The sequence below is a fragment of the Xenopus tropicalis genome, chromosome 5, assembly GCF_000004195.4.
Source record: "Xenopus tropicalis strain Nigerian chromosome 5, UCB_Xtro_10.0, whole genome shotgun sequence".
Taxonomy (NCBI): domain Eukaryota; kingdom Metazoa; phylum Chordata; class Amphibia; order Anura; family Pipidae; genus Xenopus; species Xenopus tropicalis.
This window is the reverse complement of record NC_030681.2, coordinates 69455675-69482798: the sequence shown is the minus strand read 5'-3', so window position 1 is coordinate 69482798 and position 27124 is coordinate 69455675. Positions and strand designations below refer to the sequence as shown.

The window sequence follows — 27124 nt, the reverse complement described above, 5'->3', positions numbered from 1 at the left end:
AATATGTATAGGTTTACCCAAATATGTGGCATGTAGGGGCCCCAACATCTCCTGCAAAATCAACACATTTACATTCCTTTATGTGGGATAATGCTACAAAAAAAGTACACACACCCCAGAAAGCCATATATTTTTGGAAAGTACACATCCCCCCAAATCTATAATGGGTAAACATTTCTTTTTACTCCAAAGTACCAAGCCGTAAAGCTTTCCTGTTTGCTGATTTTTATGACATTTCAGAAAATCGCCTAAAAATGTTGCAATTTGCCGCATTTATCTCACACAATTTCTTGCATACAGAGGCAAATCACCCCAAATAGGAACACCAGCGGTCTACTGAACCGTTTTATGCCCAATATGCATAGATATACCAAAGTCTGTGGTGTGTACTGTACAAAATGAAAATAGCGCATATGGATTTCTCGCCTGCCAACTCAGCTTTTGCACACAGAGCCCCCTGACAGTGTATTATGTGCCGTAACACCCCCTAACTATACAGAGACTGCCAGAAAACCATATATTTTTGGAAAGTACACATTCTGATGAACTCAAAATAGGTAAAGTTATTTTTCTACAACAAAGCTACACATGGCAAAACTATGCTAAAAACAGATCAGGAACACTAATACAGGGATAAAAATGCAATAACATCACAACAATTGTGCAAATTAGTGAAACAACAAAATAAGTCACACGTCCGTGTAATTAGTGGTCAGAATATCTAAGCCAAAAAAAGTGTGTATACATGTGTGTACATGTGTAAAAGTTGTGTGACGGTGTGTGTATATAGGTGTAGATAAGTCTGCAAAATTGTGTGTGTAAATGCAAAAGAAAACCGCCTTACCTGTCCTGAAGCTTGCCTGGTCTTGGTGCTGCAGTCCTGGAGCAGGAAGTCCCCCTACGCAGTGTGCCGGCGCTGGGGGGGTGGGGAAAGCGGGACCAAGCAGCAGACGCGATGCGATCACGTCTGCTGCTTGGGGGTGGGCCGACATGACAGCCCCCCTGGCTCATTGCCCAGGGGGCTGTCATCGCTAAAAACTATCAGAGTAATCTTATCTGCCAAACAACGTACGGTGCACCTAGTTGGCAAATAAAGCCTTTTACTGAAATGACGTATGCCATACGTCGTTGGCAGTTAAAGGCTTAAGGTGGCCATACACGCACCGATATTATCGTACGAAACCTCGTTTCGTACGATAATCGGTGCGTGTATGGCATGTCAGCGAGCCGACCAATATCGCAGGAAGCTGCTGATATCGGCCGACTCGCCGATCGGCCAAGTTAGAAAATTTTGATCGGGCGCCATAGAAGGCGCCTGACCAAAATTCTCCCTTCAGAGCTGAATCGGCAGAAGGAGGTAGAAATCCTATTGTTTCTACCTCCTTACCTGCCGATTCAGCCCTGAATGGTGTGTGGCGGATCTGACGATGTTTCGTGCGACCGACGGTCGTACGAAACATCGTGAGATCGCCACGTGTATGGCCAGCTTAAATGTCCATATCTTATTAAACCATCAACAATGGTCTCCGCATGTCAGAAAATCAATTTCCATAATAAAAGTAAAAAGGCCACTGTACATTCTGCATTATATACCTGTTAAATAAGTCCCTTCTAGTTTTCTGAAGGGATGGGTGTGGCATATTTTGATACACTGAGAGTTTCCTATATGCTTACATTCTCATGTCCTTCTTTCCTTTTGGACTAATTTATTGGTTGCTTGTGCACTCTAACCAGTTGCATAAATTGAAAAGTCCTTTTGTTAATTTCTTCCTTGCAATGGCATAGGCAAACTGACTCCTATTACAAATCTAAAGGTGGCCATACACGGGCTGATTGTAGCTGCCGATATCGGTCCCTTGGTCCAAATCAGCAGCTTATCGGCCCGTGTAGGGGCAGGAACGAGGGGCATGCCCGACTGATATCTGGCCTGAAATTAGGCAGGTATCGATCGGGCAGGTTAAATGATTTAGTCGGATCAGGGACCCCATTGACTGTGACTGCGCCCATTGCTGCCATTATAATGGGGGATATCTGGAGAAGAACCGCTCCCTTGGCAACCTGTCTGTGCAGAAGTAAAGGATCAAAAGAGGGATGATTCTGAGGTGAATATCTCTTCAGCTCCACATTTTTAACTATGTAAATGGCAAAGATTGTTCTGTTAATGTGAACGCTTACAAAGGTAAACATCCCCTAAGTTTGTTACTTTTTTGTTTGCCTGTGATATTAATCTGTAAATTAGAAACTATGATTTTTTATTTTTTTACCTGTAGCCTACTAAGGAAGATAACAACATAGATGACAAACAAAAGATTGCTGATGAAAAGGAGGAAAAACAAGAAGGTGAAAAGGACACTAGAGATGCCCAACATACAGAAGGAAAGAAGATCTTGCACAAAACCCCCAAGAAGATGAAAACCGTAATGTGCAAAGTAAAATTGTTGGATGGGACTGAATACAGCTGTGATATAGAGGTAAGGGTATATAGAGGTTTCATGTAGATAATGTGATTAATGCATACTAGGGAAACAATGTTTTCACCTGTAAACTTTAATGGTTCACAGAGTCTTTGCAGCAATCTCAAAGATTCTTCTATAATGCCTTTAGCTGTTCTGAAGTCTTCTGTTATTTTTGGTTATCTTTAAGGCAGTTATTAACACAAGAATGCATGTTTCTCTCTTCATTTTCTCAGTCTCTGTTTCAGTTTTTCAATGTTTTGCTGAACTTTAATCAGAATACAGTAATTGACAAGTGTCTGTAATTTTTGCTTCTGCTGATTGAGTAGTTAAAAGGAACTTTAAAAAGGGCTCCTAGAATATGCCAGTATCTACTATTCTCCAGCCAAGTGTGAATACACGTGCAACAATTTATAATACTATTTTTACGACAGTATGGGGCTGATTTACTAACCCATGAATCCGACCCGAATTGGAAAAGTTCCGACTTGAAAACGAACATTTTGCGATTTTTTTTCGTATTTTTTGCGATTTTTTCGGCGTCCCGACTTTTTCGTAGCGTTAAAACTTACGCGAAAAGTTGCGCCTTTTTCGTAGCGTTAAAACTTAAAAGGTGCGAAGTTTCGCGTAAGTTTTAACGCTACGAAAAAAGCGCAACTTTTTGCGCAAGTTTTAACACTACGAAAAATCGCCAGATTTTACGCAACTTTCGTAATGGCTACGAAAAACTCGCGTTTTTACGCAAAAATCGTATTGGTAACGAAAAATTCGTAAAGACGCCGAAAAAATCGCAAAAAATACGAAAAAAGCGCAAAATACCGATCATTACGAAAAAAACGCAATCGGACTCATTTCGACCCGTTCGTGGGTTAGTAAATGTGCCCCTATGTCTGTCTAGTGATTAAGTTGCCGCTTGAAGACCTATATTGATATGTGGTATATTGACACCAGCAAGAGTGTTTCTAAATTAGATATGATTTAATTGTATGTTCAAAATACAAAACCTGAGTTAGTTTGCAGATCACTAAATTAATTAAAAGAAAAGACCCAGCTAAAACACATTTAGTGGTTCTGTGAAATTCTTTTGATAATTCTTTCTTCTGTGTTATGACTGCACAACTTGGTACCTTTCATATAAATTAGGTTTAACAAATCACTCTCCTTTAAGATTATAGGGTTCATTCACTAAAGTGCGTTAAAACAAGCGCTATTTATAGCATGTGTTAAAAATATTTTATCGCGTCTAATTTTTCGCATCTTAAGGCACAATTCACTAAAAGGATATTTGTGTTAATTTAGATGCGATGCTGTTTGCGTTATTTGTCGCGAAGACGCGTGCTAATTAACGCAGCACGCTACTTGTCGCGTGCGCTAATTAACGCACTTGCGCTACTTATCACGCGCACGCCATATTAACCATACATAGCATTACGTTTGTAAAACTACTTTTTTTGAAAATGACCATTCCCCTGCAAACTGGAGGCTGCATCACTCTAGGGCCAACACATACTTGAATAAATCCCACTGCAAAGTCCATATTGTGTTGCCAAAAGCTCATGAACTGTACTTTTCTATAATTACCACCTGCCCCAAGTAGGTGTTAATTTTCGCATAGAGTACTGCGTTATTTAGCGTGTCTAAGTGTTTGTGAATCATGCGTTAGTATTATTTCTGCGCGCTAATTAACGCAATACGGTATTAACGCATGCGGTTGCGCGCTAATTAACGCATGCGTTAATACTTTAGCGAATCACGCGGTTTTTTTTTCGTTCATTTTAATGCAAAAAAGCATGCGATAACGCTTATCGCACTTTAGTGAATCAACCCTGTAACCCTGTAAATCAATTTTTCTCCAATGGCTTTTATCAAAATATTAAAAACAAAGGAGCATTGTCAAGGGAGCCGTAGCTGACCTACTTAGTTAAGTCTCTTGCAGTGTTTAAATAAAATGTAACCACTTGGAGACTGCCAGTTAAGTGATCTTATAATAAGGCAAACCACTGAGTAATGATCAGTGCAATACAGTACTTTGACATTTGCTTGCCTGGTCTCCATTTGCTTTGTGCTACAATGTTGCTGTAATAAAAATTTAATCACAGAAGGCATTAACACACTACCTTGCATGGTCATGTAGCATATCTGAGCAGCTGATGCATATTGAAGCTGATGGAAGTTTCAAATATGCACAATTTTTCATGCCCCATGAAATTTCTTAACTTTTGCTCATTTGCTTGGAATTATGAATTCCAGTATGCTTTATTTTTTGGTGGACTTATAATTTTAATTTTGCTTAGCTAGAAAACAGTCTCTGAACATTTTGTAACCTTCTCTTGGGTAGACACTTATGTTTACCCAGGAACACGATATATATAAGCAAAATATGCTAGAATTTTTGTGTAATTCCACTTCTTTAAGAAGATAGAGGCTTCTGAATGTCTAACTGTACACTTGTACACTTCTAAAAAGGTGTATTGTATGTGTAAAAAAAACAAAAACAAAAACTTACCTTGGGGGGTCCCAGGAGTCTTTGCAGCAAGAAGTGCTTGGGTGGACGCAGGGGGGCTGGAGAAGGAAGCACTAACATGGGCAAGAAGTCTGGTCCTTGTACAATTGCAAAGCTGCCCCCCTTGGTTTGTTGCTGAGGGGGTTGAGGGCACATTTGACTCGCCAGCAGCAAAAGCCACCCGTGCGCAGAGAGAGCCTTTACTGCGAAAAAAATACATACTATTTTCTTGGCAGGTGTTGCCTTTTTCTGCAAGAACATAGTACCATGTGCTTGGCAGGTAAAGGGTTTATGTTTAGACTGACGGGTAGACCCTATTAAATTATGCCTGCGATAGCTCCAACTATTACTGGCATTTTAACCAAGGTCTCTCTCATTTTATTTTTTTTTTTCTGCCCTATAGTGACATCCTGGATGCTGAAACCATGTCAACCCTTAAATTTTCTACAACTTTTCTAAGCAACATTTAGAGCAAATGTACCAAGATTTTGGGGAACCAGTTAACAATCTATAACTGTTAGGCTACTAAAACCCTCTTACAGGAGGTACTGTGAAAAAGGTTTTAGATGCACCTCAGCTGGATCAATGTATTCATTTTACAGTAATTCTGGTATTTTTTTCTATTGCAGTGCAATACATACACATAAAGTGTGTGTGTGTGTGTGTCGATCGCAACAAATAGAGGTCCCTGTACTTCTAGTCTGCACGCATCCCCAGTAAACTTAGATGGCTAATGGCCATTTGTTTTTCACAGCCACTGATAATTCCCCTGATAATGTAAATGCGGGCATGTACATTTTACTAGGCATACTGTATGGACAAGCCTGCATTAACATTATCAGGGGAATTAGCAGCAGCCTGAACAAGCAGAAGAAAGATGTGGCCTCAGCAAGCAGGATTAGATCTATATTTCAGAATAGGTGCATATGCCATAAAGAAGGCAAATATAAATTAAAACAATGTTGCCTTTACAACTCCTTTTAAATAAGGCACACAGCAAGTATATTTAAGGGATGATGCAGATATTTCACTTTATAATTTATATGCTTCAATAAATTCAGACGGGCTGCATTGGAATAGCATCAGAGACACCATTGCAGTCAACATTATGTATCAGAATTGATTCACAGTGCAGAATGTTGTAGAATCTCTGTAAATTGCTACTGGACCGTATGTCGGCACTAAATAATAATGCATAATAATAACAATAAAAACAAGGGACCAACACACATTCAGCATATGCATCATAAAAAAGTTGTGATGCTAGGCTAAATAATAATTAGACCAAATTAATCAGCTTCTGTGACTGACAAACCCATTCATTTTTCGCTTGTTAATTTTAGATTACTCCTAAACTGGGACTTTCAAAAGCATACTGATCATCAAAATATAGCTTTAAAGACCCAAGACGGTGAAAAAATAATGAAAAGAAAGTAAAAAGTTTACATGTGGTGGGTTTATGCTTCAGCTTGTTCCACTGTTATAGACAGCAGAATATATAGCACATGTGGCACTGTTTGAAGTCCTATCCATTTAGGTAAGAAATATGATGTACCTCGTGTCTGAGGTTAAGCAGTCCTATTGACACTCCTCTAAAACTGCCCTAGAACTTACTTTAACAGCCCTAAACCTGGTTCCCAAGACATAAAGGGATGTTACATATATTAAATATCTTTAATTCCCTCTCATCTATTTAGATGCATAGCATGGGAAAACTCATTCACATCAGTCCCTGCCCCTGTGGCGCTTACTGTTTGTATTACTTTTAACAAAAAGGTGCTTAAAATTTAGAACTCGATATAATATCTTAAATGTGAACCCAAAAAATATGTTCTTGAATTAGGGAAAATTGAATCATTTTATGCAACTGTCCCATATACATTTTTTCCCAATGGCTAAAATTATTTGTAAATGTACTTGCAACTGAATACACTATGACAGTTCCTTGCTTTTTTTCTCTGCATTGCTAGTAGGGATGCACCGAACCCACTCTGAAGGATTCGGCCGAATCCTATTTAACATGTCGTAATTAGGATCGGAAGGGGTGAACATTTCTTTTCACCTAACAAATCAACCCTTTCTGAATGCTAATTGGCATATGCTAACTTACGCTAATTAGGATTCGGTTCGGCTGGGACCGCGGATTTGACCAAAACCAAATCCTTAAAAAAAAAAAACAAACAAAAAAAAAAAAACCTGGGATTCGGTGCATCTCTAATTGCTAGTTCTGGCTTCTGAAACAATGCTAAAGTCGATTTTAAAGGGGCAGTAATGTGATGAACAGGACTTGGCTAAACATACTTTTTACCTATAGTTTTAATGACAATTTTTTTTTTTGTTCTCTCTTTAGCTAAACAAGGCAAGCAGGAAATGTCAGTTATTCCATGTTTGGTCTCTTCTAGGTAGATAATTAGATTACAATTGCAGTGATTATCCCTCTGCATAATAATCCAACGGGGAGATTAGTAGCCTGTGGTTAAATCTCTGCTACCGCGGGCGATTAATCTCCCTGAAATTTCCACTGGCAATAAAGTGAATTAGTGGTGAAAAGGCATACATATTGTGTGTAGCTTCCTTCTGCAGGCAACATGTATACCTTTTCACTGGCAATTCACTTGGTTGCTGGTGGGGGTTGCCACGGGCAGCTAATCTCCACTTTGGCCAATGCCTTTAAGAAGGTCTGTACACAGGTTATCTAATTAATCCACTTTACAATGGCCAAATATGGGATTGCTTCATATACTTATATTTTATATGTTTAAAAGAACAGTTAACATTTTTTATTTTGCAAAGCCTAATTAAGTTAGTTTGCTTTTGATCCTGAACAGTTATGTCCCATATGGCCCCCCTCAAGTCACTGATTGGTTACTGACTAGTAACAGGTTAGAGAGCTGTAAAGGAGGAAGCAGTGTTCTGGGTATTATGTTAGACATCCATTGACTCCAGCCTTTATAGATTAATTTTTTGCCTCACTATATTAAAAATATTTTTTTATTTGGTACAGCCTATCTATTTACCCAGTTTCATTTTTACACTGAACTGTAGGCAAAAAAGTATGTTCAGCACAAACCCCAACATTGAACATATGTTGAACACGGGGGTATACTGCCCGTATATGTGGGGCTTTTGGTATCTTATTATTCACTAAGCAAGAAATCTAAAGCACTTTTGCTTACTGTCCAACCTCCTGTTCTACAGAAAAGCCCTCTGTAAAAAGGTGTCCATAAACTATAAGATCTGCTTGTTTGGTGACCTTCCATATTTCTCCTGATATGCCCACCTGTGTACCTAGTGACGGATGCATTGCATGCTTGTCATTGCACACACACCTTAGGCACTTTGGAGGCTGAATCAGCTGTTTCTCCACCTGTGAGAAAATTAAAATATTCTGTAATTCAAATCTGATCAAATACTGCGGACTGGTGGGTTTATTTATACAGAGTTCATTAGCTACATTGGAACCAATGAAATTATTTATGAGCTAGAGGCTTCAGTGCAGTTAACTAATACAAGTATGGAACCCGTTATCCAGAATGCTCGGGACGGGGGGTTTTCCGGATATGGGGTCTTTCCGTAATTCATATCTTCTACCCTTTAAGTCTGCTAGAAAACATTATTGAAACGGTAATTAAACCCAATAGGATTGTGTGTATATATACAGACTACAAACAACGCTTTTGGTCGCTAACATTGATACTTGCCAAAATGCTATGTTAAGCTAAGGGAACTTTTTCTTGTATGCATCATAACTGTATGGTAGCCTGTACATTTTTCTATCTGTCTTGAATTAATAAAAATATTCAATAAAATTGCCTCAAATAAGGATTAATTATATCTTGGTTGGGATTAAGTACAAGGTACTGTTTTATTATTATAGAGAAAAAGGAAATCTTTTTTTAAAAATGTGATTTTATTAAAATGGAGTCTATGGGAGATGGCCTTTCCGTAATTCAGAACTTTCTGGATAATAGGTTTCCGGATATGGGGCCCGATACCTGTAGTGCTTTATAATAGCAAAGTAAATAGAAATATATATGTGTTGGTAGAGTTGGTGTTGGTTTTATTTGAGCAAAGGTATGTATAGGAGTGTTCTACCCCTTTAGCAGATTATGCAAGGTATTGTGAGAAAATGAGTATTGGCTGGAAGAGAGCTGCTGCATAGTCAGACAGAAATAGTGCAGAAAAGTATAGATATTGTGTGCATGTGTTAATACTTCATATTTTTAATGAATACTGGAAAGGTGCTTAATGTTGGTGTATTTTCTTCTCATTTACATTTGTTTTCTTCTATACTGTAATGTCACCCACTGTGACCTATAGCACTTACATTTGCCCATTTGTGTCAGTATGTCTATGAAGATTTTCATTCATCCAGGTCATGGTATATCTAGTATAAATAAATTTGAAGCAACTGGACTTGTTTAGTAATCATTGAAGACGTTTCACTACTCATCCGAGCAGCTTCTTCAGACGAAGAAGCTGCTCGGATGAGTAGTGAAACGTCTTCAATGATTACTAAACAAGTCCAGTTGCTTCAAATTTATTTATACTAGATATCCTATTTGTGTCAGTTACCCCTCCCATATAGATTATAAGCTCTATGGGGCAGGGACCTCCTTCATCTTGTGTTTCTGACTCTTATTGCAACTGCACCTTGTATTTATTGTATTTATTGTTGTACTTTGTACAAAGTAGCGCTTTATAAATAAAGATATACATACATTCTAGTTACATTTTTCCTGATAAGCACAATTTTTCTTTCTGGTGAAAATGAGTACAGATCACTTTAAAAAGGACTGTGGACTACACTAATTGTTCCGTTGTGATTTTATAATTACGGGCAGCTAGGCACACAATAACGTCTGTGTTAGAGTCCTACACAGAAACAGACAGCGATGTTTTACTGGAATGACAGTGGCTCATAATGTCTGTTCAGAATGGCAGACTAAGCAATTTAAATAAATGCTTTTTTGCTGGCAGACCTCAAAAATGCTATACATTTGGGCGAGATGCTGAATGCCACAAATAGCAAGACATCCATGTAGGATTCCTATGGTGCCTCACTCATTTGGCTTGTGAAAATGTTTTCTTTTTATTAAGAAAAGAAAAAAATTCCCTACACTTTTGTCACTATCTATTTAGCCTGTGTTGATGCAACTTTACTTATTCAGCTTATGGCCCTCGTTCTGCCCCCCCCCCCCCCCCCCCCCCCATATCGGTTAGAAATCCTTGCATGCTTACAAACCCACCCAAAGAGTTGGTATTCATCTCTGTATCTCTTAATGGTGCAGGACCAACTTCATACAATGAATAGTCAAATACATGACAGAGGCAGTGTCAGGACTTGTAACACCCCAAGGCAACTAGTCAACTTTCCCTCAGGTTAATTCCAAGCCCCAAATAAAGACATCTTTAGAGCTGGAGAAACTTTTAGTAAAGAGAAAATAGATTTGAATACAATATATTATAACAAACATATATTTAGCTTAAACAAAGGCAACATGAGATCTGAGGGCTCCTTCATTCCTACATACTTTCTCTGTTTTTGCTCTTCTGTGCAAATAATGGCCCACTATATATCTACATATATTGAGAGGAATTAGTCATATGGCCAATTTTCAGTGGCCTGATACGTGATGATTCCTAAATATTGATGCACCGAAGAGGATCGTAGTACAAATTTAAATATCAACTGACTGCCGAAAGCTGCTTTTATAGCTTGTCAGTTTTGTCAGTGAGAAATGACTTGTGAAGATCCATTTTGCCATAACCCTACCTATACCCTTATTTCTTTGTAAAACTGCTGTTTAAATTGGTGCAGAACTTAAGCCCAAAATATGATGATGAATAAACAATACTGCAGTTTTAAAATATATAACAATAAGTGGCAACATGTTAGCCACTGTTGGCTAAAGAAATGTTGAATTTGGGGCATGAAACCACCAAAATATATGTATATTGGCTTTGCACTAGACACACTGCAAATTTTGCATTGCTTGTTACACTTAAACATTCGTTTTAAATGACCTGAATCTTTTTGTACTGAAGCAGAGTTGTTTGCACAAAGTTGAGCTGAGGGTCACTCTTGTGTACACACCCATTGGATGGAAACAGGATGAAAATGAACAGCCCAGATTTGTCCTTTTTCATGGTTTTGTTTTTACTCTTATGTTTTTCTGATACTGACTATTTAAACTACCCTTGGAGGCAATCATGGCTTGTTTTTGCACAAGAGAGGGTTTTTATTTTGTATACTTACCACTGTAAGATTGCATCCCTAGCTCTCCTCCAGGCACTCCAGTTCCCACAGTGCTTTGCACTCTTTTTTTTTTAATTAACAGGCTTCAATTTAAGGCAGGAAGCTGTGCACTGATACTGCTTTTAAAAGCAATCTTTACCTTTTACCTTTTTCTTTTTTTATGCAATATACTAAATTAGGTGGCCATCTTTTTAATGAGTAAAATTCTAGACTAAAAATCTTCAAAGGAAAATGTAGTGGTATTGTGTGTGTCTGCTTTTACATTCTTAACCATCTTATCCCCACTGACATACACAGTCCTTTTTATAGAGGGATTTTGCTCCATTTATTCTACAAGGTAGCCTGACAGTCACACTGATTGAATGCCTATTTGCATAGGCAGTCACAACATTTCTAAGGATTTAGAAATGATCGAAAGACATAGTGCTTTGAAAAGTGCCTTTTAGACAAATAGGTTTTAGGGTGGAGGCATTATTTTTGGTTGGACACATTGTTTATTTACCTGTGTGGAAGCTAGTGTCAACCCAACTTGCCTTGACATCAGATTTTGCAATAAGCTGCCAGTGAACTACACTTCAGTATGAAAAGATCGTCATAGAGTTTGTATTACGTGCCCCACTCCAAAGGAAGTACAGGCATGTTATTTGGCTACTGGTAAAATTGACCCTTGGGGATGTCTGTAGTGAACCACCCCTGAGAACACCTGTGGATTTGGGTCAAGGGAAAAGGTAAGAATAAAAGGATATGGCATTGGGTGGGTGTAGGTGGCCTAAAAATGGGTTAGGGTCTGATGTGTTGGATGGATTCACAGTCTTTTATAAACCTCTACAAGATGCTAGCAGTGAGTGATCCACACGAGGCAAAACATTTCAATTTCTGGTTTCATTGGTACAGTGTGCAAAATGTAAATATTTTACCTTACTTTTGTCTCAACAGAAACGTGCAAAGGGACAGGCATTATATGCAAACGTCTATGAACATCTTAATTTACTGGAAACTGACTATTTTGGATTGACCTGTCAAGATTCTGCTTACCAGAAAGTAAGTTTTATTTTAAAACATGTTTTTAAATGTTGGGTCCCATCTTTTATTGTTCCACGCCTTCATTTTCTGTTGCAGTGAATATGAATCCCTTCAACAGTGAGTTCCCCCATGAGACCCTTGAAGTATTTGGCAAATGTTTGTAGTTTTAACTTTGGTTTAGAAACTCTGAACTATTATAGAGTTTCTAAAGTATTTTCAGTAGATATATTATCCATAATGCTTAGAACCTTGGGTTTTCTAGATAAGGGATCTTTATGTAATTTGGATCACCATCCTTAAAGGACAGGGAAAGCCACAATATCTGTAGTATGTGGTAGCAACCCCCCTGCTGTACCTGATTGCAAGATTATTTTGTTAAAATTCTCTGCAGTACTCCTCCTGTGCCTGATGTGCACCTATTCATCCTCGCTCGCAGCCGCCTTTTTACTGCATGTGACATCATCAAGATGGCTGAGTGGAACAATATTAAACCACCCCTTGACCTAAGTGTGTCACAGAATTTCATACTCTTGCAAAAGTAAACAAAACTGCGCACAAGTGCTCTCAAAAATACTTTTGAATGCAAATGCCCTGCTTTTTGATTGTAACAACTGTGCAAGCTCCCTGGTGGATTGTGTGTATTTCTGATAGTTACGTTTTTTTTTTCTACAATGAGGCTTACAATCTGAAAAAGGGCTTGAAATAGAGGGGTCTTAAATTCATGGATGACACCACTGCACGTAAAGGAGATTAACTTCTTAGTAGACTTACCTTGTCTTTTTTAAAAGTCGTTGCACTCCCATCTGTTCTGCACACGGAGCAGTTATTGTTAATGTAAAAATACATTGTTTCACATTTTATCTCCGGTATCCGATTTGTGTGTGCCTGGAAGTGCTTAACAGGTTGATGCGCATTGGCTGTTCCCCACCTACGGAGAAAAGACAGACGGACAGAATATATAGCCTAGCGTGCCATAATCCTAAAGACTGGTTTACAGATTGTTGTTCTGTACCACGATATTGCATTTTCTTTTTTTTTTTTTGTGTGAATAAACTTCCTTTGTTGTCTGTTTCCAAAAATCGAGACATCATATGACTGTCAAATGATTAAAAAGAAATTAGTATAAGGCCAAAATGTCACTGAGCTGGCATTCCCTTGAAAGATAAATATGTATATATTTGGTGTCTTTGTGGGAAGGAATCATGGTTTTGTGTTCTGTATTCTGTGTCAAACTTATTTGGCACTATAAAATATGTAAAGGATTTGGTGAATTAGGCTGTTATAAGATGCATATCTGAGACTTTGTTTGCCCCTTTTGCTTTGGAGAAAAAAGAGAGAATTATCTTTTTTTTTTTTTTTTTTTTGGTCTTCACTCTGCCTGATACAATTTTTCCTCTTCTGGCCTATTTTGGTTTAAAATGCCCTAATTATGTGATCAAAAGTCCATGTTATGCAGCATGTTCAATGATGTCTCTCTCATTCTTGTGCAGTCTGTACAGTGAGCCATTTATAAGCCAGCTGTTGTGTTGGAGTGCAGCTGCAGAAGGGGTGAGCTGAAAGCCAGGCACTCTTGTATGTTAAGTGTCATAACTGCCACTGTCATAGACACTGTGCCAAAGGTACTAGATAGGAATCCCAGCAACCCTTGATATCACTGTTCTGTGCAGCTGTTATATAACAAGCTTCAAGACAACCAATAGTTTAAAATATATATATACACACACAAAAAATAGTATGAGTCGCCTGGGTGCAGTTACCACGAAAAAATCCAAGTTATAGTCACAGTTCAGGAACCGCTCACGCAGGTCTTATGTAGTTTTAAATCAGTTTATTCAGGTGAACAGAGGACTAACTTTGTGTTCCAGCCGAAACGTTAGTCCTCTGTTCACCTGAATAAACTGATTTAAAACTACATAAGACCTGTGTGAGCGGTTCCTGATACAGACGGTGAACCGCACTCACCGGGACTTCGCAAGAAGAAAAAACAAGAAGTTTATTAGAAAAAAGTCCAACGTTTCGAGCACTAACTCTGCTCTTCCTCAGGGACAAACCCCATATATATATATATATATATATATATATATATAATATATATTAAAAATAATATGTAAAATGGTAATAAATAGTCCTGATTTATTATAGTTTGTAATTATTTTAACCTCTAACCACATTATGCAAGTTAAAACACTAATATAAACAGGACTTTTAACATGAGGAACAACTGAGAAATGTGGTTCTTCATTATTTATCACACTGTATTTTCTGTTATTTTTTTGTTTGCTATTTGATTTTTCACCTTTTATAAGGTATAAAATAGGGCCCAGAATTTGTCAGTTTTCCTCCTTTTTTTTTTTTTTTAAATTATTGTTTTGTATGCTACATAACCATTTATTGTATGCTAATAAGGCAGAATCAATTACTACAAACAGGGAAAAGTGTAGTAAACTCAAAAATAATCCAAATATTTTTAAGCTCTCCATGTGTTTAGCCAGTGCTACAGAATGGCCACTATTGTAAATTAAACCATGTAAACAAAGGACTGAAGGATTCCTGTTAAAGAAGTATGTGCAGAATGTGATAATGGAAGAGAACCATTCAGTTTATCTAGTCTGCCTGTAATATTTTTTTTTTCTGTTGCTGAACTCTCTGAAATGTTGCCATCATATCATCTGTTTTCCTTTTTATACCTTTCTTCGAAACTACATGTCCAGGTCCTCATTTGATTTTATTTTGACACAAACAGTACTGCAGCTATTTAATACCCAGGGAGAACTCCTGTGTCATGGGAGTCAAAGAATATGGCTTAAGAAACCTTGCTTGCTTCTGTGAGAGCCTGCCATTTGTGAATTCAATGGATTTAGGTTGAGATGTAATGACCCCATAATTCAAAAGTTGAGTGTTGGCAAAATTTGCAAGCAAGTGTTTATTCCTTTCAGTGCTCCTTGTGTCTAGGGCCGGAATAAGGGGTAGGCAGGATAGGCATTCGCCTCTGGCACAGCGGGGTGGCGTGATCGGTGGGGGCGGAAAGCTTCAAGTAGTGACTTTTAACCATTATTTATATTGTTCACAGTAAAATTCAGATTTAAAGAGGAAGGCATGCACACCTCCCAACTGTCTTAATTTTCTGAGACTTGCATCTTAAAGGGCAATTTCACTTTCATTAGCAAAACTGTAATAACACATAGAAAGACCGAAATGTGTTCAAAACTTTACATAACCTGCCAAATTTTGTAAAATAGGAGTGGTATTTAGGGGGTGTGATAAAAAAAAAAAAACAGGCGTAGTCAAACAATTACGTGCAACATTTCTTTTTGTCCCTCTTTACATTTTTCAAATGTTGGAAGGTATGGACATGCACTTTTGTAACTACAGTAATAACACACCCTCATTAAAGGGAACCTCTCACCCTAAGAAATAATCCCAAATGTATTTTTATCATGTTGGTTTAGCAAAATAAACTTCACTTTCACTATATAAACATTGTTTTCTTTAGTTTTGGAATTGCTCAATTACAGCAAGTAGGCAGGTGCCATTTTTGTGGACACTATTAGTAAAGCAAGCTGTGTATCATGTCATGTTTATTTGATAAAATGGAGGACCAGGTGCGCATGACCACACACTGGCTACACAATTAGATTGTGAGGAGGGAGGGAAAAGTTATTTTCTGCCCACCTCTATGCCTAAGGAATAGAGCTGGGGCTGGCAATATATGATTGACAGCTAGTAATTTTAAATGCCTTTATAATTGGCATGGATGTGTTAATAAAAAATCAATTTGGGTTTCATGTTTTATTTTAACAGGACTTTTATTCTACAGCTTTTTATGTCTCTGTGACCGGTCCCCTTTAAAGGTTTCAATTTATGATGGAATCCCGAAATATGTGAATATGTAAAATGTTAAAGTAATGACTACTATATTGTCCTCGAAGGAAATAGTATGTTATAATAGCCATGAGCAGCCTGTTCTTGCAATTGCAGTTTTGTTGCCTTTAACATTAGTTTGCTTTTTGCCTCTGATTAGAACTGGCTGGATCCAACAAAGGAAATCAAGAGACAAGTCAGACGTAAGTATTCACTCTACTTATTTGTTTATCCACAAGCTATGACAGTGCCGTGAACGCATTGATTAAGAAACCATTTCAAGTGGAAACAGATGACATCCAGGAACTCAGAAAAGTTGAGATTGTGTTGATGTGTGTGTTGTTAATTGAGTAGATTTCTTCCCTAAACATTAGACATTAAATAAATCATATTTCAATTTTCATACGATTGCAGGAAACGTGCATGTAAAACTAAAGTGTTAGGATCATCTCTTCTAGTAGATTTAAAAAGGAAAATTTTGCCATTTTCAAAGCTCGTTGTTTGGCTGTTGCAACTTTAGCAGTTTAACACCTATATTAATAAATAACAGATGTAAACCTGTGTTAGCTAGTTTATTTAGAGAATTTTGAACTAAAAGCACTTTTTTGTTTGTTTTGCGAACATTCGGCGATAAGTTGCCACAGAAAATTTGTTGCACGTCAAAAAAAGTTGCGTCCGCATCAAAATGGGTGCAGCAAATGTTTGCTGACGTTTCGCAAAACGGTAGGCACAGTCATGTAAAAAAAAGTTCACCACCCGTGTTTTGCAAATTTTTCCCCGTTTCGCTAATCACTAGTTTAACGAATAGTATGTTATCTTTCACTATGCACTATAAACTATATACAAAAGCGTGTATTTAGATAATTACTTACATTTTTGTAATTTGTCAAGTCATTCAGGGTTTTACAGGTTTTCAGGATTTTTTTTAGTTTGGAGTTGCATGAAAAATGAAAATTCTTGCAGAAATGAGGATTTTGAGGTTTTTGTATTTGACTTGCATTTATATTTGTTTGCTATTTTTATATTTGGATTTTTAATAAATGAGTAGACATTCATGTGAGAGAAGAAAAAACACAAAAAATTCAAAACACGATATGAATTTTAATAAACAAGCCTCCATGTAAACGGAGGAGGATGATTGCTTTGAGCCAAACTTTGCCTGTCACTGGCCTGTTGCAGAATGTATTGTTCACTGTGTAGGGTGTAGCAAGAAACCAGGCTGTATGTGAAATCATACTAAAGCAAAATCTCAACGCATGGTTATTTTTAGTATGGTGTACATGCTTTTATTGATTTTGAATTTGTGAATATTAATTGTTCAGTGTACTGTATACTGTTAAAATACTATATAAATGTAACTTTGCAATTCCTGTTTATTTGCATATTTGTAAATAAGTTTAATGGAAATTATTATTTAGCGCTGATCTTATTTCTAACTTTGTCTATATGATATGCATCCTGTATATACAGCTTGTGTTCAGTGCATATACGTATATGCTACAGTTGTTGCAGGCCTAGGAAAAAATTTTGAATCCAGTCATCACTGTGGTTGAAAAATTAGGAATCATATTTCAGAATAAAAAAAACAACCCTTTGAGTGCTCTGGAGACCATGTGTTTATGTGAGAATAGAATAGCTGAACCATAAACCAGCTTTGACTGAATTCCATTCTGCTGTCTTGTTTACTTTGCAGCTCTCTTATGTACATACTCCGTTTCAGAACTGGTGACAGAAATGTAATTGAATAGTGCATATCCGATCTCCTTCATCTTACATCTATATATTATTATTTTCTATAGTTTCTCCTGCATTCCACGCTGTGCTTATTGGTACTCTGCCAAATTCTCATGCCCTCATCTGGAAGAAATCTACAAGCTGACTTCATATATCTGGTGTGGGGAGGGATGCTTTGCAGTTTTGCCTGAAATTAGGCAATGCAAATAGAAAGGAAAAATTCCAAATACATTGATGTATACATTTCACACAGTTCTTTATTTTTTTTTTAAAAAAATTACACTTTCTACTTGTTTTAAAATACTATTAAAATCTATTGAGCAATAAATTCTATTCCGATTCATGCACTTTTGTGCATTAGCCGATAGAATGTATTCGGCACTAAATGAGGATGGCACTGTAAAGTAAGTGGGAAACTGGGAAAGTATGGAGAGACAGGAGTGTATGCTTACTTCAGAGCCGACCCATGTCGGCCTAGGTTTCTTAGTTTAAACACACAACTGTTTATAAAAATGTTGAATGGATGGCTGAAACATGTATTTCTCCTTTCTAGACATACTGAGAATCAGGTCCAAACTGTCAATAGAAGAAATATTAATAATAAAGACACGTTTCTCTGTCTGTAACAGGCACTAATAGTTGCCTAGCCCAATGTTGTCCAAATTCTGTGGTACTAAGGGGCGGAATTTTTCTGGCCTACATGATGGAGGGCCAATAATGGAAGCAAATTTTAAACACTCCCTTTTTTTAAACTGCACCCACTTCAAACCACACCCATGTTATCACAAGAGCTTTTCAGACCATGCCCACAGTAATGGTGGTTGTGCAGTAAAACCCCCAAATGGTTGGTGCTCACTGTAGGGATATCACCCTTAATTCATGTGAAAGAATTATATTATGTCATATAATGACTATTTCCAAATGCTGACAAAATCATAGAACAAACCCCTGCCAGGTTCACTTCCCACAGGCAGAGTATGGCACACACAGGCAGCACAGGGCAGGCAGAACACTGCCTGTGTGTGCCGTAATCTGCCTGCCGTAACAGACATGCAGCATAGGGCAGGCAGTACATACAGTGACACTATGCTGGCACTGCTCTTAGTCTGTCTGAGGGGTGAACAATATGGGTGTTTACAGCCTAAAACTGGTTGAGGGTCACTGGGTTAAAGCGGTTGTTAACCTTCATGTCCAAATCTTATTAAACCACCAACAATGCTCTCTGCATGATGGAAATTACATTTTTCATAAAAAAAAGCCACCGTAAAAGCTATTAACTGTTAAAACAGTCCTTCTGTCTCTCTGATCAGATTTTGGAATTTCTGGTTGCTAGGGCGTTAACCTTAGCAACTAGGTAGTGGTTTGAACTGGAATATGAATAGAAGGGGACATGAAAAGAAGAATAAGAAATAGAAAGTAACAGTAATGGTAAAATTGTAAGCTCAAGCAACAGTTTTTTTTAGCTGCCAGGGTCTGTGACCCCAATTTGAAAGCTAGATGATGTAAAAGAAGAAGGCAAATAATGTAAAAACAATTAAACAAAAAGTAAATAATGAAGACAGTTCAAAAGTTGGTAGGAATAGGACCTTTTATAACGTAAGCTAATTTAAAGGCAAACAACACCTTTAATCCACATGAATGCAGAGTAAAATTCATGTTTAATATACACTCGGCTTGAACAAAATCAATACATTGTTCTATTTTAATGAAAAAAGAAAATGAATTGGGAAAAAGTTATTGCATAACACCTTGATATCTACCAACTGGCCAGCTCCAGGATATAAGCCCTATACAAAATTTTGGTGCATACAGCTCCCAACCTATGTTGGAGGCACCCAAATTCTAAAGATAATGGGAGAGCAGATCCTTCAGCTCATGAAGACAAAAAAGTCCAGCCAGTGATGTGACTGTCTTAAAGTCCGTGTGTGTCAGACACACGGCATAAAATCCTTGTGTGCGGAATAATGGTCACGGTTTGCACACCTTTTTGTGTTAGAAGCCCTAAGTGCAAAATATGTAACATGCCATACAAGGTCTGCATATATGTTGTGCACTATATACTGTCACTGCACCCACAAGATGATCTCTCACTGCAGATTATTTCAGCCTGAGAGGTAATGATACCAGCTCTAAAGCCCATTGGATGCAGTGGATATAACAATAGAACTACAAAAGTGCTGTACATATTAAAACACCTGAATTATTTATTTTTGTTCTTAAAGGACATGGTAAACCCCACACACACAAATTTAATTGGTGAACAGCCTCTTTGAAATCTTTCAATACCTGCCACACTGGTTGTCCAGAGGTTAACAGTAAGGCTGCAGCATCTCCTTAGTCACTTGGTGGGGGAGACGTGCCCAACTGATATATAATGTAGGCAAATGTAGGCTTTACTAGTCCTTTATGGAGAGTTTTCAGAGGCTTTGTACTAAAATAAGAAACACAGCTTTATACATTTTAATGGTATTAAACAACTGTTCATTAAAATGTAACAATGACAGCTGTTTATATTTCAGTGTAAATTAAACCTAATCTTGGTGGTTTGGTAATGAAACCTTACTATCATGTTCTTGAATACTGCGAAACCCCTATTGCTGCAAAAAGTGTATCCCTAAATGCATATTCACTGTACCATTTTCACATACTTTTTATATTGTGGATAATCTGTTCATAGTTATCTTTACAAATTAAGGTTACTGTATATAGCCTGAAATGCAAAAATTAGGCAGTACCAACAGTAAGTTTGTCCTTACCCGGGGTGAACCATTGTATTATATAGTGTGGCCACAATGAATCCTATTGATTGTTTACTGTTTAAGAAGTTGCATTCTTGCCATTTGAAAATGTGGTAATGATATTTATTGAGATGTCTGGACAGATTCTTGACATTTTCGTCATTTGGTAACATAAAAGTTCAGAACGAAAATGACCTTAACAGCTTGAAATCATGAATTATAAGGCATTCTAATTTTTCTTTGGACAAAACTTATTTTGTTACATTTTATCTATTAAAATAATTTGGCTCTTCCTTCTGAATCTGGCAGCATATTACTGGCTTTGTAAATAATAACTGAAACCGAAAACCTTGAGCACTTTTACTTAGGGCAATAGCAAATGCAATGATAGTTCTTGGGGTGGGTAACAAATTGCCCTTGCTCATGTATAAAGGCACATTAATCACCCAGACAACACAATGCCACAATCACTGTTTAGGTTAAAAAAAATACAGTAGTCAATTGAGATCAACCCCTCCCAAATTACCTGTTATATGTATATTTGATTTCATCGATCTCTGAATAAATTTGTACCTTTTTGCAAAACCCTATTTGTGCATCAGCTTTTTTTGTATATATATAATGTGTGTATAATTAAATGGTAAGGGCCAGCACTCTCTGGCATTATACAGGTATGGGATCCATTCTCTGGAAACCAGTTATCCAGAAAGTTCTGAATTATGGAAAGGCCATCTCCCGCAGACGTCATTATAAGCAAATAATTCTAATTTTTAAAAATGATTTCCTTTTTCTATGTAATAATAAAACAGTACCATGTTCATGATCCCAACTAAGATATAATGAATCCTTATTGGAGACTTAACAATCCTATTGGGTTTATTTAATATTTAAATACATTTTAGCAGATTTAAGGTATGGAGATCAAAATTACCAGAAAACCAAATTTCCATATTGCTAAAAATCCTGAAAACCCCAAGCCCTAAGCACACTGGATAACCGGTATACAGGTCAGTATATTCCCCTTGTAAACAAGGAAAGACATTGCAAAGCCAAACTTTTATGGTTGGATAAAAGTGTTAGTGTCGAGGGTAGTGAAAAAAACAGGATTTGAAAGTATTCATATTAGCAGGGACAGCAGAAACTTTTATCAGGTACAAGGAAGCAAATAAAGCATGCCAAAATGTATCAGGCAAGCTAAAATAGAGATGGAAAGGGGTATTGCAGCTAGGAGTAAAAGGAATCCAAAATTATTATTTTTTTAAATATGTAAAATGGGTAAAGGGGTGGGACCCTTAAATTTGCAGGGTTAGTTAATGAGAACAGGGCAAAAGCAGAAATTCTGAACTTATTTTTTATCTGTCTATACTGATAGCTGAGGAGCCAGCTAATGAATGCTTCCCTTTTAATAGACCCACTTCTAGTAATATAACTACTGACGCATGGGTCACTCAGGAGGAAATTCAAAAGAGACTAGAACATGTAAAGGTAAAAAAAAGTCCAGAACCGGATGGACCCATCCCAGGGTATTAAATGAGTTTAGCTCTGTTATTGCCAAGCCTCTTCACTTAATTATTCAGGATTCATTGAGGTCTGGCATGGTGCCGAGAGACTGGCAAATTGCTAATGTAGTTCTGTTATTCAAAAAGGGATGCTGTTCTCAGCCTGAAAACTATAGCCCTGTTAGTCTGACATCAGTAGTAGGAAAGCTATTGGAAGGGGCAATAAGGGATAGGGTACTTGAATACATTGCGAATCACAATACTACAGGTATAAGATCCCTAATCCGGAAACCCGTTATCCAGAAAGTTCCGAATAATGGAAAGGCCATCTCCCATAGACTCCATTATAAGCAAATAATTCTAATTTAAAAAAAAAAATATTTTCTTTTTCTCTCTAACAATAAAACAGAACCTTGTACTTGATCCCAACCTAAGATATAATTAATCCTTATTGGAGGCAAAACAATCCTATTGGGTTTATTCAATATTTAAATGATTTTTAGCAGACTTAAGTTATGGAGATCCAAATTATGGAATGATCCCTTATCCGGAAAACCCCAGTTCCCAAGCATTCTGGATAACATGTCCCAAACCTGTATAAGTTTGTGCCAGCTTGTTTTATGTGTAACCGATCTTGCCAGACTAATTTAATTGTCTGGCGAGGTGAGCAGGAACCTCAATGCTGGAATGGCAGTTGATGTCATCTACTTGGACTTTGCTAAGGCATTTAAAGTAGTACTGCACAGAAAATTAATAAAATGAGGAATATTGGCCTTGACCATAATATTTGTACTTGGATAGAGAACTGTCGGAAGGATAGATTACAAAGAGTGGTGGTTAACGGAACACTTTCTAATTGGGCCAGTGTTGTTAGTGGAGTACCGCAGGGGTCTGTCCTTGTTCCTTTGCTTTTTAACTTGTTTATTAATGACCTGGAGGTGGGCATAAAAAGTACTGTTTTTTATTTTTGCTGATGATACTAAATTGTGCAAACTATAAGTTCCATGCAGGATGCTGCCGCTTTGCGAAGAGATTTGCAAAACTGGACAGCAAAATGGCAAATTAAACTTTCATTTGAAGCAGCATAGGTAATTTTTTTACGGTGAGGCTAGTGAGGTTGTTTGATGGCAGAATTTGTTGATGCCTTTAAGAGGGGTTGGGTGATTTCTCAAACAAGCATAGTATTCAAGGCTATTGTGATACTAAAATCTACAGTTTTGATGTTGGTAAATATGGTTTATGTATGTGAGTGTATAGATAGGTCAGTTTGTGTGCTGGTTTCACTTGGAAGGGTTGAACTTGATGGGCTATTGTCTTTTTTTTTCAACACTATGTAACATGAAAAAGCAAAATTGAATTATGTTTATAGAAATCAATGTAAACACAAATAATTTCATCATTTTTATATCCTGTTGTAGGGACCCCATGGCTTTTTGTCTTCAGTGTGAAATTCTATCCTCCTGATCCTTCACAGTTATCCGAAGACTTAACAAGGTACCTTTTTGTTTTGACAGTAATTTGGCAATATAATGCATTTCTTTTAGTACATGCATCCAGAAGCTATTAGGCTCTTTAATAAAGTGATACTGATGTTTCTAGAGATTCTCACAGAAACATGTTTGTACTGCAAAAAAGAAAAGAAAAAGTCCCACCAGCCAGTTGTACCTGCTGTAATGATTGCGATGGAGAACTGCAGGAACTTTTCTCTAGCATGTTGAAGAATTCATGTTTTTCAAAACCATTCATTACTCTGCAGCTCAATGCTTCTCTTCTCTTGTGTTTCTTACCTTATGGTCCACCTATCATAAAATTGTTTTCCCTGCCAGAGGTGTGGGATAATAGTCTGTACTCTGTTTGTGGGAAACAATGGTATTTTGTCCAGAACATGCTCGTAGTAATTGCTATGTGACGAGCACCAAGCTCCTGGTTTGGATGCCCGTGTTATGCATTTGTATAATGAGGTGTATCCCAGCTTGCTCATGAAAAACGTGTGTGTGACATAGGATTGGTCATTAACTATAAATGCAAATATATAAAAGTGTGTATTTGATACAAGCATTGCCAACCATGAAGAATATTCAGTCTTAAAATAGGTACGGTACATACAATGATTTAGGCCTTATATTTCTCAAAATCTTTTTCTTTCACTCAGACAAGTTCTTCTGTGACCCAAATAGAAAACATTATTGGCATACTAACATGGTTAAAAGTTTTTTAGCAAAAGTGGAGCATCCTTTGATTGGATACTATTTTAAGAGTACTTACTGAAACCTACTTTTGCATTTAGATGATAACCCCTGGATATTTATATCATGTCGGTCCTTGATTGCAGTTCAGTTTACATATGAAGAGCGCAATATATTTTCAGCACTATAACGCAAGAAATTATAAATAGCAGGGTGCGCAGCCAAATTGAATATACAAAAAAAATTTACAGACACACCCTATAAAAATCTTCACAACTTTATTGTAGGATGTTCTTGAGAAAGGTCCTGGTGAGGACCGAAATGTTGGATTATATGTACCTATATAATTATTCCTTATTGGTGGTAAAACAATCCTATTTGGTTTATTTAATATTAATGTCCAATTATTTTTAATTAATAGACTTACGGTATGGAGATACAAAATACAACTACCTGAAAACCCCAGGTCCTAAATGTAGAAGCTCACAAGACTTGGTGAAAAAGAAAAAGATTATGGTTACAAACATCAAACTAATGTTTCGGCTGTCTCCGCAGCCTTTTTCAAAGTGAAAAAACAACAAACACGGCTCTATCGTCAGCCATATTTTGGTGCCAGATTGGGTTTATTAGTAGGGCTGTGTGTGTTGTGTTTTCACTTTGAAAAAGGCTGTGGAGACAGCCAAAACGTTAGTTTGACGTTTGTAACAATAAACAAACTTTTTACTTTTCATTAAGTCCTGTAAGTGTGGCATTCATTTCTACATTTATTATACTGATCTTTAATACTGCACCCAGGCACTCTTTTGCTGGACTATAGAATGCTGCACACACAGGGACTTAAAAAAGAACAAAAAACCTTTATTAATCCAACGTTTCGAACACTAAGGGGCCGATTTATTAAAACATGAGTTCGAATCCCGAATGGGAAAAATTCGGATTGGATGCGATAATTTCTGATCGCAAATATCACGAAAATGCTTAAGAAAAAATCGTATTAGGCACGATAATATTGTATTGGCGATCCGAAAGTCACGAAATTTTGTACTGAACGATTGTAAACAGTGGCAGAACCTTCCCGAATTTTTTGCCCTGGCGTATGAAAAAGTTGAAAAAATCGGCCGAAATACGCTCTGAGCGTTCGAACACTAAATGGCATTCTTCTTCAGGGTTTGTTTTGGAGTAATAAACATTTTCTTTGTTTTACCCGTCTGCTCCTCAGTGTAAGATTTTAAAGTGCAAGTTCCTGACTTTTACTTAGTTATTTGCATACACTTCAGTTTCACCATGTAGAAATTACAACTTTTTATACATAGTCCCCCTCATTTCAGGCACCATAATGATTGGGACAGTTGGCTTCACAGGTGTTACTCAGGTGTGCTGCATTGCTCCATTAGTGAAGGGATAAGATACCTAGGCTTGCATCTACCATTTGGAGTCTGTAGTTGCCATTGTTCAACATGAAGAGAGAGGCTTATGCAACATGTAGCGTATGGCGCATATTTTTGTCAAAAAAAAAAGCTTGCCCAGAATACACTCCATATGCTTAAAAATCCCCCTACCTGTGTCTGCACCTGAATGAACTGAATATGCTCTGGTGTAGGCACATGTAGCCAATATCTGCCTAAAAACACGAGAAATGCTTAATATTTTAAGCATATAGAGCGTATTCTCTGCAAGCATTTTTCGGCTTGACAAAAATATATGCGCCATACGCTATGTGTGGCTTTAGCCAAAATTCAAGGAAGCTATTAAGAGGTTGAAAAACAATAATTAAGGCTAATGCCAGACACTCTTCAGGAGGTAGGTGTGTCTTTGTCAGACTTCTATCCGCAGAAGACTTCATGAAAATAAATACAGAGGCTACACTGCAATATGCGAAAAAGTTAAGAGTCTGCAGAATTCAGGAAAAAGGTGTTATGGACAGACAAGACCAAGATTAACCTGTATCAGAGTGATGGCAACAGTGGAGAAAGTGGAGACCAAAAAAAAGGTCCAAACTGTCCTAGATCGAAAGCATACCAGCTTATCTGTTAAATATGGTGGGGGTGTTATGGCTTGGGCATGTATGGCCCTGACACACAGGTCCTGACACACTTATCTTCATTGATGATGTAACTGCTGATGGCAGTTGACAACCTTTCAGCTCATACATTTGCACATAATTAATCCTGTTGGCAATACAATTAATGATGTGCAACAAAGTGAGAAAATGGCATGCAATGGAAGTTGTGCTGCATGGGTCTTACTCTCTGCTGCCTCTAAATTAAAGTTGGGAAGAAGGGTCAAGGACCTCTCCAGTGTGTACACCAATAAGAAAAGAGTACACTTCCACTTCCTGTTGGGGGAAAAATGTATATTTTGTAAGTCCTACCAAAGGACGCCCCTTTTTTATGGTGTAAGGAATTACTTGTTCATATGATATATATATATATATTTATTTTTTTATAGATACTTGCTGTGCCTTCAACTCCGTCAGGATGTTTCTTCTGGTCGTCTACCATGTTCATTTGCGACTCACACAATCCTTGGTTCCTACACACTTCAGGCTGAGTTGGGAGATTATGAGACAAGTGAGCATAGTGATGACTACATCAGTGGTTTTCAATTTGCTCCTAATCAGACAAAGGAAATGGAAGATAAAATTGTGGAGCTGCATAAAACGCACAGGTTTGTGACTTTTTTTTTCTGAAGTAGTGGCACAAGGTGTGTTTCTCCACCACTGCCACCCAGTGAAGAATAGCCGTGATCAGCAGCAAACAAAATTACTCTGTCTGCCTTAGCTCACATAAGGGCATAATTATTACAGTGCGTAAGCCAACATCACCAGTGATGATACCCACAGCAACCAATCAGATCTTTGCTTTTGTT

General features: G+C 37.4%; 1 protein-coding gene across 12 annotated transcripts in view; it reads left to right on the top strand.

Annotated features, from left to right (window-relative positions):
* The window catches only part of epb41l2 (erythrocyte membrane protein band 4.1-like 2), a 77778-nt gene that overhangs the window by 16651 nt on the left and 34003 nt on the right, over nt 1-27124 (top strand). For all 12 annotated transcript variants that reach the window (XM_012963685.2, XM_012963681.2, XM_012963679.2 and 9 more), the window contains exons 3-7: nt 2271-2471; nt 12152-12256; nt 16260-16302; nt 23489-23564; nt 26705-26923. In XM_012963685.2, the coding sequence (XP_012819139.1) occupies nt 2271-2471; nt 12152-12256; nt 16260-16302; nt 23489-23564; nt 26705-26923 (644 nt within the window). The remainder of the gene's footprint in view (nt 1-2270; nt 2472-12151; nt 12257-16259; nt 16303-23488; nt 23565-26704; nt 26924-27124) is intronic.